Source organism: Aotus nancymaae, unplaced genomic scaffold (genome assembly GCF_030222135.1).
Source record: "Aotus nancymaae isolate 86718 unplaced genomic scaffold, 86718_ANA_hifiasm-v0.15.2.pri h1tg000040l, whole genome shotgun sequence".
In the NCBI taxonomy this organism is placed as follows: domain Eukaryota; kingdom Metazoa; phylum Chordata; class Mammalia; order Primates; family Aotidae; genus Aotus; species Aotus nancymaae.
In genome coordinates, this window is record NW_026988454.1 from 92,706,513 (window position 1) to 92,722,203 (window position 15,691).

The 15,691-nt window shown below is 40.9% G+C and overlaps 1 protein-coding gene across 1 annotated transcript in view; it reads left to right on the forward strand.

Annotated features, from left to right (window-relative positions):
* SLC17A5 (solute carrier family 17 member 5) overlaps positions 1 to 13,614 on the forward strand; it is a 55,166-nt gene extending 41,552 nt beyond the window's left edge. Inside the window, exons 10-11 of the mRNA XM_064360916.1 lie at positions 1,445 to 1,535; positions 12,118 to 13,614. Coding sequence (XP_064216986.1) covers positions 1,445 to 1,535; positions 12,118 to 12,255 — 229 coding nt within the window. The 3' untranslated portion in view covers positions 12,256 to 13,614. The remainder of the gene's footprint in view (positions 1 to 1,444; positions 1,536 to 12,117) is intronic.
* Positions 13,615 to 15,691: the final 2,077 nt, after the last annotated feature.

Here is a 15,691-nt window from a genome sequence, read left to right on the forward strand (position 1 = left end):
CCAGCCTGGCCAACATGGCGAAACACCATCTCTACTAAAAATACAAAAAATTAGCTGGGCATGGTGGTGGGCGCCTGTAATCCCAGCTACTCAGGAGGCTGAGGCAGAAGAATTGCTTGAACCTGAGAGGCAGAGGCTGCAGTAAGTCAAGATCGTGCCCTTGCACTCCAGCCTGGGCAACAGAGAGAGACTCCATCTCAAAAAAAATAAAAGGAAATAAAAATGCATCACTAACTTGCCCAAGGTCACATAGATTGGTAATGGTGGAGCTTCGTCAGGAATCTCTAATCAGTTTAATATGACTTTTTTATAGAAAATGATAGGTATTTCATTCCTTTTTATGACGGTACTTACTCAAGATCTTGGCTAAGGTAACATTTCTTATTCTACATACATTCCTTATATAGTAAAGAAATCAATAGGTCATTAGTATTTCCCAAATACAGGCAAAAATTCTGTAAAGATTTGCATGTAGACATAGAGAGGACTATCCCATTCCCTATGATTCACCCTTAAAATAAATCATTGCATTTGAGAAACTTTTTCCAAACTTATTTAAAATGCCCTTTTTATTAATACCCATACACACAATGTAGATCCAACTTGTCTTCTTTTAGGACAGCACTCAGTAATTTACCTATAAGCACATGTGTAATTAATGGAACAAGTAAACTGTATGTTTGATATGATCTCATGTCTATAATAATATACTAAAAATATATACAGATAGAAAATATAATTAGGATATTTATGAAAATGTTAATGTTGATTATCTCTATAAAGAAGAATTAAAGGTAATTTTATTTCCTTATTGTTTTTCTTTTATTAATTTTCAAAAATTAATTACAATTGAATTTTCAAATCAGAAAAGAAATTCTTTCAAAAACTTCAGGCTAGACATGCCAAACTTTCTGTATGAAAATGATATCTCAGAACTTTCCTACATCACTATAAAAGGGATTATTTCAATGGCTGTCTTCCTCTATGTAATGTTAAAATGCTACTTAACTATTGAAATGCAGGTTCTATAAGACATTTTATTTAGACATAAAATTTCACAGGAACACAACCTGAGAGCAGAATAGCTGTCTACTGAAAGAAGCGGCCAGGTGCGGTGGCTCACACATAATCCCGGCAGTTTGGGAGGCTGAAGCAGGCAGATCACTTGAGGTCAGGAGCTCAAAACCAGCTTGGCCAGCATGGTGAAACCCCAGTTCTACTAAAAATACAAAATTAGCTGGGCATGGTACTACATGCCTGTAATCCCAGCTACTTGGGAAGCTAAGGCACACTTGAACCCAGGAGGCAGAGGCTGCAGTGAGCCAAGAACATGCCACTGCACTCCAGCCTGGGTGACAGAGTGAGACTCTGTCTCAAATAAAAAAGAAAGAAGCTGTTTAAGTGTATAAAACAATAATAAACTTCTATGAAAATGTTTCTACAGGTATGCTGGTATCCTCCTGGGCATCACAAATACATTTGCCACTATTCCAGGAATGGTTGGGCCTGTCATTGCTAAAAGTCTGACCCCTGAGGTAAGTAAATAATTTACTTGTAAACTGGAAGGGTTTTGGAACTCCACATCTGAGTCAAAGTTCAGTGTATTTTCATTAAAGGTAAAATTCTAAATGTTCTTATGAAATTCTTTATGGCAACAAAAAAATAAATGCCTTACTAGATGAGAAAGTGTATTTTCGAAGAACACTTTTTAGATTTTAGACAAAACAGTAGAACTAAGCAAATGAAGATCTTGCAGCTGAAACCACACCAGTAGTTAAAGTTGTGATATTATACCAGACAAATAATTTTTGTCTTTGATTTGAACAAATAAAAATTGGCAATGTAAAATTATTTAAAAAGTGAGGGGGCAGAAAAAGCCCTTCAGGCAGAGGCGATCACTTGAGCAAAGGCAGGGGCATAGAATGCCACAACAAGTTCAAAGAATGACAGTGACTCCTGGGGTGCCAATTTCACCCTGCAGGAGCTGGGGCTAAAAGAAGTAACGCCCCCTCACAGGACCCTGTACTGGACAGACATTGGCCTCCCCCACTGCGGCTACTCCATGGGGGCCGGCTCCGATGCTGACATGGAGGCTGACACGGTGCTGTCCCCTGATCACCCTGTGCGGCTGTGGGGCCAGAGCACATGGTCAGGGCACAGCTCCTGCCTGTCCAGCCGGGCCAACTCCAACCTCATGCTCACCGACACCGAGCACGAAAACACTGAGACTGCTTCCAACTCCACTGTGCTTCTTCACATTCCTGCATCACAACATCCTTCATAGTTTTGCACATGCCTGATGGAGCTGAGACCATGCATCCACCTGTGCCTCCCACAGACAGGAGCACGCAGCCGACACTCAGGAAATCAATTCTGGCCTTCCCAGCCCCCGCCAACTTTCTCACCAATGCAGTATCCTCCAGCCATGTTTTAAAGTATTGATTTTAGTTAAAATCATCATAGACTTGGGGAGGTGGAAAGAGAATAACTGTTGAATGGTTATGGGGGTTTCTCTGGGGAGTGGCGAAAATGTTCTAGAACCAGATAGTCAGGAGGGTTGCACAACATTGGGTATACTAAATCCCACTGAATTGTAGGCTTTTTAATGGTTAAAATGATGAGTTTTATGTATAGCTTTCTATAATAAACATACTTTAAAAAAAAAAAGAGATCCAAGATGGCTGATCACTAGCAGCTCGGGATTGTAGCTCCCAGTGAAAGCACAGAGAACGAGAGGACACCATACTTTCAGACGAATTTTTGTTGCTCAAGGACCAGGAGACTCCCAGCGGAGGAGCCCCACAGGTCACCAGCGCGACTCTTGTGGCTGGTGCAGCAGTTCTTGGTGCAGAGTAAGCGGGACTGGGTCCCCTTTTGGCCGACGTTTGGAAGGCAGAGTTGCCTATTCAGCTGATTGAAGGACGGACTCAAGAAGGGAGCCAGACCAGAGATTCCTGGGCAGAAAAGCACCATCAATCTTAACACTGCTGTTTTGGCCGGCGCAGTGGATTGCTCAGATTTCGGCACTGGGAATCAACAAGTTGGACATCCACTCAGAGACCTAATTAGAAAGTTGGTAATTACAAAGACGACAGATGGATAAATTTATAATGAAGGGAAGAAACCAGCCTAAAAAGGCAGAGAATACTCAAAATCAGAATGCCTCTCCCTCTACAGGAGATCACAGTTCCTCATCAGCAACGGAACAAGGCCTGATGGAGAACGAGTGCATTCCATTAACAGAAGTAGGCTTGAGAAGGTGGATGATAAGAAACTTCTGTAAATTAAAAGAACTTGTTCTAACCCAATGCAAAGAAACTAAGAACTATGAAAAAAGGTTTGATGAAATGCTAACAAGAATAGACAATTTAGAGAGGAATATAAGTAAATTAATGGAGCTGAAAAACACAACATGAGAACTTCGGAAAGTATGCACAAGTTTTAACAGTCGAATTGATCAAGCAGAAGAAAGGATATCAGAGGTCGAAGACCAACCTAATGAAATAAAACGAGAAGACAAGATTAGAGAAAAAAGGATAAAAAGGAATGAGCAAAGTCTCCCAAGAAATATGGGACTATGTGAAAAGACCTAATCTACGTTTGATAGGTGTACCTGAATGTGACGAAGAGAATGAATCCAAGTTGGAAAATATTCCTCAGGGTATTATTCAGGAAAACTTTCCCAACCTAGTAAGGCAGGACAATATTCAACTCCAGGTAATACAGAGAACACCACAAAGATATTCCTCAAGAAGACCAACCCCAAGGCACATAATCATCAGATTCATTAGGGTTGAAATGAAGGAGAAAATACTAAAGGCAGCCAGAGAGAAAGATCAGGTTACCCACAAAGGGAAGCCTATCAGACTTACAGCAGATCTCTCAGCAGAAACCCTATAAGCCAGAAAAGAGTGGGGGCCAATATTCAACATCCTTAAAGAACTTTCAACCCAGAATTTCATATCCAGCCAAACTAAGCTTCACAAGCGAAGGAAAAATAAAATCTTTTGCGAACAAGCAAGTACTTAGAGATTTCACCACCACCAGGCCTGCTTTACAAGAGCTTCTGAAAGAAGCACTACACATAGAAAGGAACAACCAGTATCAGCCTGTCCAAAAATAAATCAAAAAGTAAAGAGCATCAACATAATGAAGAATTTACATCATCTAATGGGCAAAACAGCCAGCTAGCATCAAATGGCAGTATTAAACTCACATATATTATTATTAATCCTAAATTTAAATCGACTACAACCCCCAATCAAAAGATACAGACAGGCAAACTGGATACAAAGCCAAAACCCATTGGTATGCTGCATCCAGACCCATCTCACATGCAACGATACACAAAGACTCAAAACAAAGGGATGGAGGAAGATTTACCAACCAAACGGAGAGCAAAAATAAATAAATAAAAAGCAGGAGTTGCAATTCTCGCCTCTGATAAAATAGACTTTAAAGCAACAAAGATCAAAAGAGGTAAAGAAGGACATTACATAATGGTAAAAGGATCAATGCAACAAGAAGAGCTAACAATCCTAAATATATACGCACCTAATACAGGAGCACCCAGATACATAAGACAAGTTCTTAATGACTTATAGAGACTTAAACTCCCACACAATAGTAGTGGGAGGCTGTAACATCACATTGTCAATATTAGACTGATCAACGAGATAGAAAATTAACAAGGATATCCAGGACTTGAATTCAGACCCGGAACAAGTAAACTTAATAAACACTTATAGAACTCTCCACTTCAAATACACGAAACATACATTCTTATCAGTACCACATCATACCTATTCCAAAAGTGACTACGTAATTGGAAGTAAATCACTCCTTAGTAACTGCATAGCATTTCATAGGTTTAAATGAAATATTGGTTGGCTGCTTGTTTGTTATTTTCTTCCTTATTCCTTCCTGTCTCCATTGCTAAGCACAATTATTGGCATAAAAGAGGTTTTCAATACCCATTTTTAGACCGCATTCTAGCCTGGGCAGTAAAGCAATACTCCCATTCTCTCTCCCTCTTTCTCTTCCTTTTTTTTCCTCTCCTTCATTCTTTTCTTTTTCTTTTTCTTCCTTTTTTTTTCTTTCTAAAAATAAAAAAATAAAAATAAAAACAAAGTTACTATCCTCTGCAAAGTCAGCATAAAAGGTCATAGTTCCCCTCTTCTATTTTCTGCAATAGCTTTTGTACTGCTAATAAAAAAAAAAAAAAGTGAGCCCATGAAGGTGAGGTATCAGGAAATCATGTGAGCATTAATGAGGAAAAGTTGAAATAACCAAGAATGTTTAGAGGACCAGAAAACTCGGGAAGACATAAAAGGTGTCTTCATATATTTGAAGGGCTACTAAATGTTAAGATGGAGACTTATTCTCAGCAGATTCACAAAGACAGATTGAGAGAAGTTATGAGGAGATATTAGGAAGATTCTTTGTTCAAAGCTGTTCCTTTATGGAAGGAGCCACCTTAAGGGTTTTAGTAACCCCTGAAACAAACACTTATTCAACAGGCATTTCTTAGGTGCTTATTAATATGCTAGATATCTGGCCGGGTGAGGTGGCTCATGCCTGTAATCCCAGCATTTTCGGAGGCTGAGGCGGGTGGATCATCTCAGGTCAGGAGTTTGAGACCAGCTTAGCTAACATGGTGAAACCCCATTTCTATTAAAAATATAAAAAATTAGCCAGGCGTGGTGGTGCATGCCTGTAATCCCAGCTACTCAGGAGGCTGAGGCAGGAGAATCGTTTGAACCTGTTTTTGTTTTTTGGCACTAAGTCTTGCTCTGCTGCCCAGGCTGGAGTACAGTGGCACCATCTCGGCTCACTACAACCTCCACCTCCTGGTTCAAGCAATTCTCCTGCCTCAGCCTTCCATGCAGAGCATATCTAAAAGATCGCCGTCACTATGTAAGAAATAAAAATAAATGGCCAGGCACAGTGGCTTACGCCTGTAACCTCAGCACTTTGGGAGCCGAGGTGGGCAGATCACCCGAGGTCAGGAGTTCGAGACCAGCCTGGCCAACATGGTGAAACCCCATTGGGTTTCTACTAAAAATACAAAAAATTAGCTAGGCATGGTGACTTGAGCCTATAATTCCAGCTACTTGGAAGGCTGAGGCAAGAGAATCGCTTGAACGTAAGAGGTGGAGGTTGCAGTGAGCCACGATCATGCCAGTACTCCAGCCTGGGCAACAAGAGTGAAGCTCTGTCTCAAAAAAAAAAAGAAATAAATAAAAATAAATGACCTCAAAGGCCCCTTTCAACTTTAATTTTCTACCATAAGAGACTAACTCAAGCTTCTAAAATAGGTAATTTTCTGTTTTGTCTCTGTGATCAAATTAACACCATGTATAATCCTTAAAATTTCAGGACATACTTACAGACTTTACCAAATATACTGATTTCATACATATATGTGTTCCCACAGATAGTGTTCCAATTTCTTCTCCACTTCCACCATTTCTAATTCCTTAAGTGACGTAGTACCTCCATGTTACTATTTTCTCTCACTTAATAAAAAGGAATGTTGTAGAAATGTTTTTTCTAAACTTGTGTCTCAATATAGACACATTCAAAATGTTTAACCTTAGAGAGAGATCCAAGATGACTGATGATTAGCAGCTCGGGCACGTACCTCCCAGTGAAAGTGCAAAGAACGAGAGGACGCCACACTTTCAGACGAATATTAGTTGCTCACGGACCAGGAGATTCCCAGTGGAAGAGCTCCACGGGTCGCCAGGGCGACTCTTGTGGCCGGCGTGGCGGTTTTGCTGGTGCCTTAGCACGCCAATTCTTGGTGCAGAGTCCGGAGATTCCCGGGCAGAAAAGCACCATCAATCTTAACACCGCTGTTTTGGCCGGCTCAGTGGATTGCTCAGATTTCGGCGCAGGGAATCAACAAGCTGGACGTCAGAGACCCAGTTAGAAAGTCGGTAATTATAAAGACGACAGACAGACAAATATATAATGAAGGGAAGAAACCAGCGTAAAAAGGCAGAGAATACTCAACATCAGAATGCCTCTCCCTCTACAGGGGATTGCAATTCCTCATCAGTAACGGAACAAGGCTTAATAGATTACACGTGTGTTCCAATAACAGAAGCAGGTTTCAAAACGTGGGTGATAAGAAACTTCTGTGAATTAAAAGAACTTGTTCTAACCCAATGCAAAGAAACTAAGAACCTTGAAAAAAGGTTTGATGAAATGTTAACGAGAATGGACAATTTAGAGAAGAATATAAGTGAATTGATGGAGCTGAAAAACACAACACGAGAACTTCACGAAGCATGCACAAGTTTAAACAGTCGAATTGATCAAGCAGAAGGAAAGATATCAGAAGTCGAGGACCAGCTCAGTGAAATGAAACGAGAAGACAAGAATGCAGAAAAAAGGATGAAAAGGAATGAGCAAAGTCTCCAGGAAATATGGGACTATGTGAAAAGACCTAATTTACGTTTGATAGGTGTACCTGAATGTGATGAAGAGAATGAATCCAAGTTGGAAAATACTCTTCAGGATATCATTCAGGAAAATTTTCCCAACCTGGCAAGGCAGGGTAATATTCAACTCCAGGTAATACAGAGAACACCACAAAGATATTCTTCAAGAAGACCAACCCCAAGGCACATAATTGCCAGATTTATTAGGGTTGAAATGAAGGAGAAAATACTAAGGGCAGCCAGAGAGAAAGGTCAGGTTACCCATAAAGGGAAACCTATCAGACTTACAGCAGATCTCTCAGCAGAAACCCTACAAGCCAGAAAAGAGTGGGGACCAATATTTAACATCCTTAAAGAAAAGAACTTTCAACCCAGAATTTCCTATCCAGCCAAACTAAGCTTTATGAGTGAAGGAAAAATTAAATCTTTTGCGAACAAACAAGTACTTAGAGAGTTCACCACCACCAGGCCTGCTTTACAAGAGCTTCTGAAAGAAGCACTATACATATAAAGGAACAACCAATATCAGCCTTTCCAAAAATATATCAAAAAGCAAAGAACTTTAACACAATAAAAAATTTACATCAACTAATGGGCAAAACAGCCAGCTAGCATCAAACGCCGGTATTAAACTTATATATATTTTAATTGGATAAAAAGCCAAAACCCATCGGTATGCTGCATCCGGGCCCATCTTACATGCAACAATACACAAAGACTCAGAGAGAAGGAGGAAGATTTACCAATCAAACAGAGAGTAAAAATAAACCAATAAACAAAAAGCAGGAGATGCAATTCTCGCCTCTGATAAAGTAGACTTTAAAACAACAAAGATCAAAAGAGGCGAGGAATGACATTACATAATGGCAAAAGGATCAATGCAACAAGAAGAGCTAACGATTCCATAGATCAACAAGATAGAAAATTAACAAGGATATTCAGAACTTGAACTCAGACCCGGAACAAGTAAACTTAATAAACATTTATAGATCTCTCCACTTCAAATACACAAAACATACATTACCACCTCACACCTATTCCAAAGGTGACTATATAATTGGAAGTAAATCACTCCTCAGTAATCGCATAGCATTTCATAGGTTTAAATTAAATATTGGTTGGCTGTTTGTTTGTTATCTTCTTCCCTTATTCCTTCCTGACCACATCATTAAGTATAATTATCAGTATAAAAGAGGTTTTCAATACCCATTATTAAATTGCATTCTAGCCTGGGCAAGAAATCAATACTCCCATTCTCTCTCCCTCTTTCTTTTCCTTCTCCCTCCTCCCCATTCTGTCTCTCTCTTTCTCTTCCTTTTTCCTCCTCCCTATTTTCCTCTCAAAAAAAAAAAAAAAAAAAAAAAATGTTTAACCTTGTCCTTATGGAGCAGGGTGGCAACACCAGAACCTAAATCAGCATACTACCATGTGTTCATTTCACTTACTAATAATGCCAGCACTTGTGCTAGGGAAATATGGATTCCTGAAGCAAAGTCTTGTATGTTTACAAGGGGGAACTGAGCTCGATTTGGGTTATGTTATAGCATTTGTTTAATGCTATTAAAAGGATATCACTGTTTTAGCTGGGTGTGGTTCGAACCTGTAGTCCCAGCTACTTAGGAGGCTGAGGCAGGAGGATGCATGAGCCCAGGGGTTTGAAGCTGCAGTGAGCTATGATCATGTCTCTGCACTCTAGCCTGGGTGACAGCGGGAGACCCTGTCTCAAAAAAATAAATAAAACTTACTTTATATTATTTATTTATTTTCGAGATGGAATTACACTCTGTTGCCCAGGCTAGAGTACAGTGGTGCAGTCTCAGCTCCACCTCCCAAGTTCAAGCAATTCTCCTGCCTCAGCCTCTCGAGCAGCTGGGACTATAGGCACCCACCACCACGCCAGGCTAATTTTTGTTTTTGTTTTTGTTTTTGTTTTGAGATGGAGTCTCACTCTGTTGTGCAGGCTGGAATGCAGTGGCATGATCTCGGCTCACTGTAACCTTTGCCTCCTGGGTTCAAATTATTCTCCTGCCTCAGCCTCCCACATACCTAAAAATACAAAAATTAGTGTGCCACCATACCCGGATAATTTTTGTATTTTTAGTAGAAACGGGGTTTCACTACGTTGGCCAGGCTGGTCTCAAACTCCTGACCTCAAGTGATCTGCCCGCCTTAGCCTCCTAAAGTGCTGGAATTACAGGTGTTAGCAGCCATGCCCAGCCTGTACTTTCTTACTTTATGGAATAGGCACTGCCTCAAAAACTTTGTGGAATGAGTCATCGTATAAATAAATAATGCAATAATTAAAATTCAAAGTGTGTCTGAGGTTCAACATTATTATAAACAAAACAGTATTCTCTAAAAACTGGTGGAATTTTTGTTAAAAAACAAACTAGGAGCTGTGTGAGACTTCTAGTACAATGATTGATTTTAAGTTCACTCATTGCCTTCAGATAACACTGAAGTATTCTTTTATCCCAGAGACCACACAGGGCAGCTTTGTCTTGGTAATCCTAAGAAGCTGTTTCAAACATACCTTTCTGGTATAAGATGTAATTATTGACTGATTCCTCATCACAATTTAAGATGAGTATCTAAGAGTTTTTTTTTTTTCACTAAAATGCATTCATCTCAGATGAGTATAACAACCACAGGGCGTTCCTTTCTTCATGTTTCTCCTTTCTTCCCAAATAAATGATCTCATACTGGCTTCCCAGTGCCTGCTCTTTGACTTCCTCACTGCTAGTTCTATTGCTTGTTTGTTTGGGGGTTTTGTTTGCTTTTTTGAGACAGGGTCTCACTCTGTTGCCCAGGCTAGAGTGCAGTGGCTCACTCATGGCTCACTGCAGCCTCAACCACCCCAGGCTCAGGTGATCCTCTCACCTCAGCCTCCTAAGTAACTGAGACTACAGGTGTGCGCCACCATGTCTGGCTAATTTTTTTATTTTTTGTAGAGATGGGGTTTCACCACCTTCCCCAGGCTGGTCTCAAACTCCTGAGCTCAAGGTATCCACCTATCTCAGCCTCCCAAAGTGCTGGGATTACAGGTGTGAGCCATCATGCCTGCCTACTTGTTTTTTTTAATACTGCAAATGTAGTCACTCTGGTTGGATTGAAATCAGTAATTTAGATAACTGTCTGATATTTTTATGCCACAGGGATATACACTGAACAGTTGTCTTACGACAGATCCCATGTATGTCCTGCTTTGTGTGCCGCTCAAGATCTTTTACGCTTGCTACAATGTCCCAGATCCTCAAAGCTGCACTTGAGTTCATCTTAACCGTATTTACTTGATGCTCCTGACACCTTTCACCTAAGAACTTGGGAGACCATGCACAGGCAGACACTTTCTTAGTGTTAGTTCATGTTATTCAGGCAGGATGCAGGGACATCCCAGTACACTTTTTATTGAAGTATATCTGTCTATCGTCAGTAAACTTTTTATTGAAGTATAACTTTCTTTTAAATGTACAAATCCAGGCTAGGCGTGGTGGCTCAAATCTGTAATACCATCACTGTGGGAGGCTGAGGTGAGCAGATCGCTTGAGCCCAGAAGTTCAAGACCAGCCTGGGCAACATGGTGAAACCCCATCTCTATTAAAATATATATATATATTTTAATTATATATATATATATTTTATATTTAATATATATATGTATTATATATGTTAATTTAATATATATTAAAATAATAAATACACACACACACACATATATACACACACACATATATATATATAAACTGGGTATGGTAGCATGCACCTCTAATCTCAGCTCCTTGGAAGGCTGTGTTGGGAGGACTGCCTCAGCCCAGGAAGTGGAAGTTGCAGTGAGCCAAGATTGCACACTGTACTCCAGCCTGGATGACAGAGTGAGACTTTGTCTCAAAAATAAAAACAAAAATAAATAAATGTACAAATCTAAAGTGTACAGCTAGATGAATTTCCACAAAGTTAATACATCTGTGTAGCCTGGCACAGTGGCTCAAGCCTGTAATCCCAGCACTTTGGGAGGCCGAGGCGGGTGAGTCACGAGGTCAGGAGTTCAAGACCAGCCTGGCCAAGATGCTCAGACCCGGTCTCTACTAAAAATACAAAAATTAGCTGGGCATGGTGGCATGTGCCTGTAATCTCAGCTACTCAGGAGGCTGAGGCAGGGAATTGCTTAGCCGAGATTGTGCCACTGCACTCCAGTCTGGGTAGACAGAGCAAGACTCCAGCTCAAAAAAAGCTTTTTTAAAAAATACATCTGTGTAACCAGCACCCAGTCAAGAAACAATCTTACCTCCCTCAGTAAGCTCCCAGGTACCTCTTCCTGCTATTTTTTCTTCACCCTCACCAAGAGAAACCACTCTCCCGACTTTTAACCCCATAGATGACTACGGTCTGACTTTGCGCTTTATATTCATGGAATTATTCAGTATGTACTCTTTTTGTCTGGTTTCTTTTGTTTCACATTTTGATTGTGAGGTTGTAGCCCATTCTCACTGCTGTATCATATTCCATTGAGCAAATATACCACAATCCTACCGCTGGTGGACATCTGGGTTGTTTCAGGGATGAGGCTTTTATCAATAACATTGCTGTTTTAACAGTCTTGTGACACTATCTTTTTAGTGAACTACAAACGAAATTTCACTTCACTTGCATTTTTTTTCTTTTCTTACAGAACACTGTTGGAGAATGGCAAACTGTGTTCTATATTGCTGCTGTTATTAACGTTTTTGGTGCCTTTTTTTTTACACTATTCGGCAAAGGTGAAGTACAAAGCTGGGCTCTCAATGATCACCATGGACACAGACACTGAAGGAACCAATAAAAAATCCTGCCCCTATTGATGTATTTTTATTTATCATGTAACCTCAAAGTGCCTTCGGTATTTTATTGTGTAAGCATTCTCTGTTTTTTTAATTGTATTAGATTTTTAAGACCTATTGTCATGAAATGTCACTAGTTGCCAGATTAATAAAATGAACTATGTTTAATTATGAATAATATATATGCTAGGACTTCTACTTTAGGTTCACATACCTGCCTGCAAGTTGGGCAACACGAAGTAGGAGAGTTCTATTGATTTTTAGGGCCATGCTTAAGGGAATGAGCTGAAATAGACCTCCTAACCTTTGCTTAATTACACTAGATGATAATTCTCAGGTATTGATAAACACCTGTTTTTGTCCATTTTCCTCATAAAAATTGTCGGCTCTGACACTTAGATCTCAAACTTTAGCATCTCCATGGAGCTGCCAGCCACCATATAATTTGGCCTGGCAACTGTACTGAGGGGAGTGTGCCCAGGCAGCTGCCAAGCACTCCCTCCTTGGCTTCGGGGCCAGAGCACCCAGCATTTATCAGAGGCAGCATCCAAGCCCAGAGCCCGTGTTCACTCTTCGGCTGGTGCCCTTCCTCCGAGGGGCTATTACTGTGTAGATAAAGCCCTGAGAAGGCAGGAGCAGTGAGATCCACTGCTGTGGTCTTGATGCCTCCTCAAACTTTCCCTTCCCAGCACAGAGGAATATTGGCTGCATGCAGCCTGCAAAAGAAAAAATCCGATGTGCAGTCAATCACAAATAAGATCATCCTGGTTTAAATCTACTCTCACATGGACCACAGTATAAATGTCTAAGTGCTGTGTTTTGTTTGTTTGTATTTTGTAGAGACAGGGTCTCACTTTGTTGCCCAAGCTGGTTTTGAACTCCCAGCTTCAAGCCATCCTCCTGCCTCGGCCTCACAAAGTGTTGGGACCACAGGCATGAGCCACTGTTTCCAGCCTGTTCTGTGGTTTTTAAGCTACACGAGGATTTTTTTTTTAATTAACTCTCACTGTTTGTTCAGTCTGTCTTCATCCAAATTTGCAGTTGCAGTTTAAAGTAAAAGACCACATCACCTGAGACTAGGGTCATCATCTTTACTTCTGGTTCCTGAAATCGTATTTTTCCAGTGGACCATCCTCCAGCGGTTGTGGTTGTTGAGCATGCTTTCAGAGCACCTATGTGATTTAAAACTTAGTTTATGTTTTGTGTTCAACACTACCTGTAATGTTTTCATTAAAACTGTTTAATGTGACTTGAATAATTTATGTAAATTTATTTTCAAGTTTGTAAATAGCTTTAAATTGCTATGGCAATGTTTATTTTATAAATCAAAATAAACGTTTTTGAATTACTTTTTGGGTCTGACAGTTCTGTGATATTTCCTAGTGTCCACAGTGACCACTTGACATTTTTTCTGCATCCTGTTCAAGCTACCACAAAGCTGAGCAACTTGGGCCTCCTAAGGGATACAGCATCAGGAATTTCTGTTGCCATCAACCTGCCAAGAAGGATTCATTCAAGAAGGATGAATAGGGTCCATCCTTCTTGCTACAGCATATGCCCACACTACACTGATTCTCTCTCTCCCACCTCCTCTAAGGGCTTGCTTCAGTAATTCTTCTTTTTGTAAATAATTGAGATAGAGTCTTGCTTTGTTGCCCAAGCTGGGCTCAAGCAATCCTCCTGCCTCAGCCTCCCAAGTAGCTGGCACTACACAGGCATGTGCTATCATGCCCAGTTAGTAGTTCCTCTTTCATTTACCTCTTCAGACTCTCCCCTTGTTCTTTTCCTTCTGTCACAGCGATACACACGTCTTCTCTAGTCCTTAAATAAAAATACAAAAGTCTCCTGGGGACATTAAATCATAAGTGTACAGAATATCTCTAAGATAACACTCAAACTGGTAAAGATAGTGTGATGATTGACAGATAGATAGATAGAGATAGAGATTTTCATTCATGGTACTTGGTTCCTGGCTCCAGCTACTCTGGAGGCTAAGGCAGGAGAACAGCTTGAACCTGGGTGGCAGAGGTTGCAGTGAGCTGAGATCGCACCACTGCACTACAGCCCATGCAACAGTGCAAGACTCCGTCTCAAAAAAAAAAAAACAATTCTGGCCAGGCGCAGTGGCTCATGCCTGTAATCCCAGCACTTTGGGAGGCCAAGGTGGGCAGATCATGAGGTCAGGAGATCAAGACCATCCCGGCTAACAAGGTGAAACCCTGTCTCTAATAAAAAAATATATACAAAAAATTAGCTGGGCATGGTGGCACGTACCTGTAGTGCCAGCTACTCAGGAGGCTGAGGCAGGAGAATAACTTGAACACAGCAGGCAGAGGTTGCAGTGAGCTGAGATTGTGCCACTGCACTCCAGGCTGGGTAACAGAGTGAGACTCGGTCTCAAAAAAAAAAAAAAACTCTGTGGTCTACCTTGTTGGATTGTAGGTTACAAGACCCCATGCCCGCAATTGAGAAGAGGTCCTCTTCATGTCCTGGAGGAAGAAATGCTGCCAAGAAGAATCTGGATAGGACTTCCTGGGTTTCCCTGTGAGTCTATTAGTATTAGATCATACCCTTTCTGTTCAATCACATTTCTATATGGTTGTTAATCATGACTATCCAAATGAAGTTTCCATATAAGGCCTAATAAGACAGGGTTGGGGAACCTCCTGAGAGCTGAACACATGGAGGTTCCTGGAGGGTGGCAAGCCCAGAGAGGGCATGGAAGCTCCTCATCCCTTCCCCTAGACATTGCCATATGCATCTCTTCATCCGTGTCCTTGGTAAAATCCCTTTTTTTTTTTTTTTTTTTGAGACAGGTCTTGCTCTGTTGCCCAGGCTGGAGTGCAGTGGCATGATCTCAGCTCATTGCAACCTCCACCTCCCAGGTTCAAGTGATTCTCCTACCTCAGCCTCCAGAGTATCTGGGATTAAAGGCACACACCACCATGTCTGGCTAATTTTTGTATTTTTATTAGAGACAAGGTTTCACCATATTGGCCAGGCTGGTCTCGAACTCGTGACCTCAGATGATCCACACACCTCGGCCTCCCGAAGTATGGGATTACAGGCATGAGCCACTATACCCAGCCTATAATATCCTTTATAATAAACCAATAAACCTAAGTGTTTTCCTGAGTTCTTTGAACCACTCTAGCAAATTGATTGAACTAAAAAAGGCAATTGTGAAAACCTCAACTTGAAGCCAGTAGGTCAGAAGTTCCAGAAGCCTAGACTTGGGACTAATGTCTGCAGTGGTGGGCAATCTTGGGGACTGGGCCTTCAAACTGTGGGATCTGATGCTACCTCCAGGTAGACAGTGTCAGCACTGAATTGGGGGACACCCAGCTGGTGTCTGTTACAGAACTGATTGCTTAGTTGCTGTGTGGGGAAAAACCCACAACCATTTAATCACAGAAATCTTCTGTG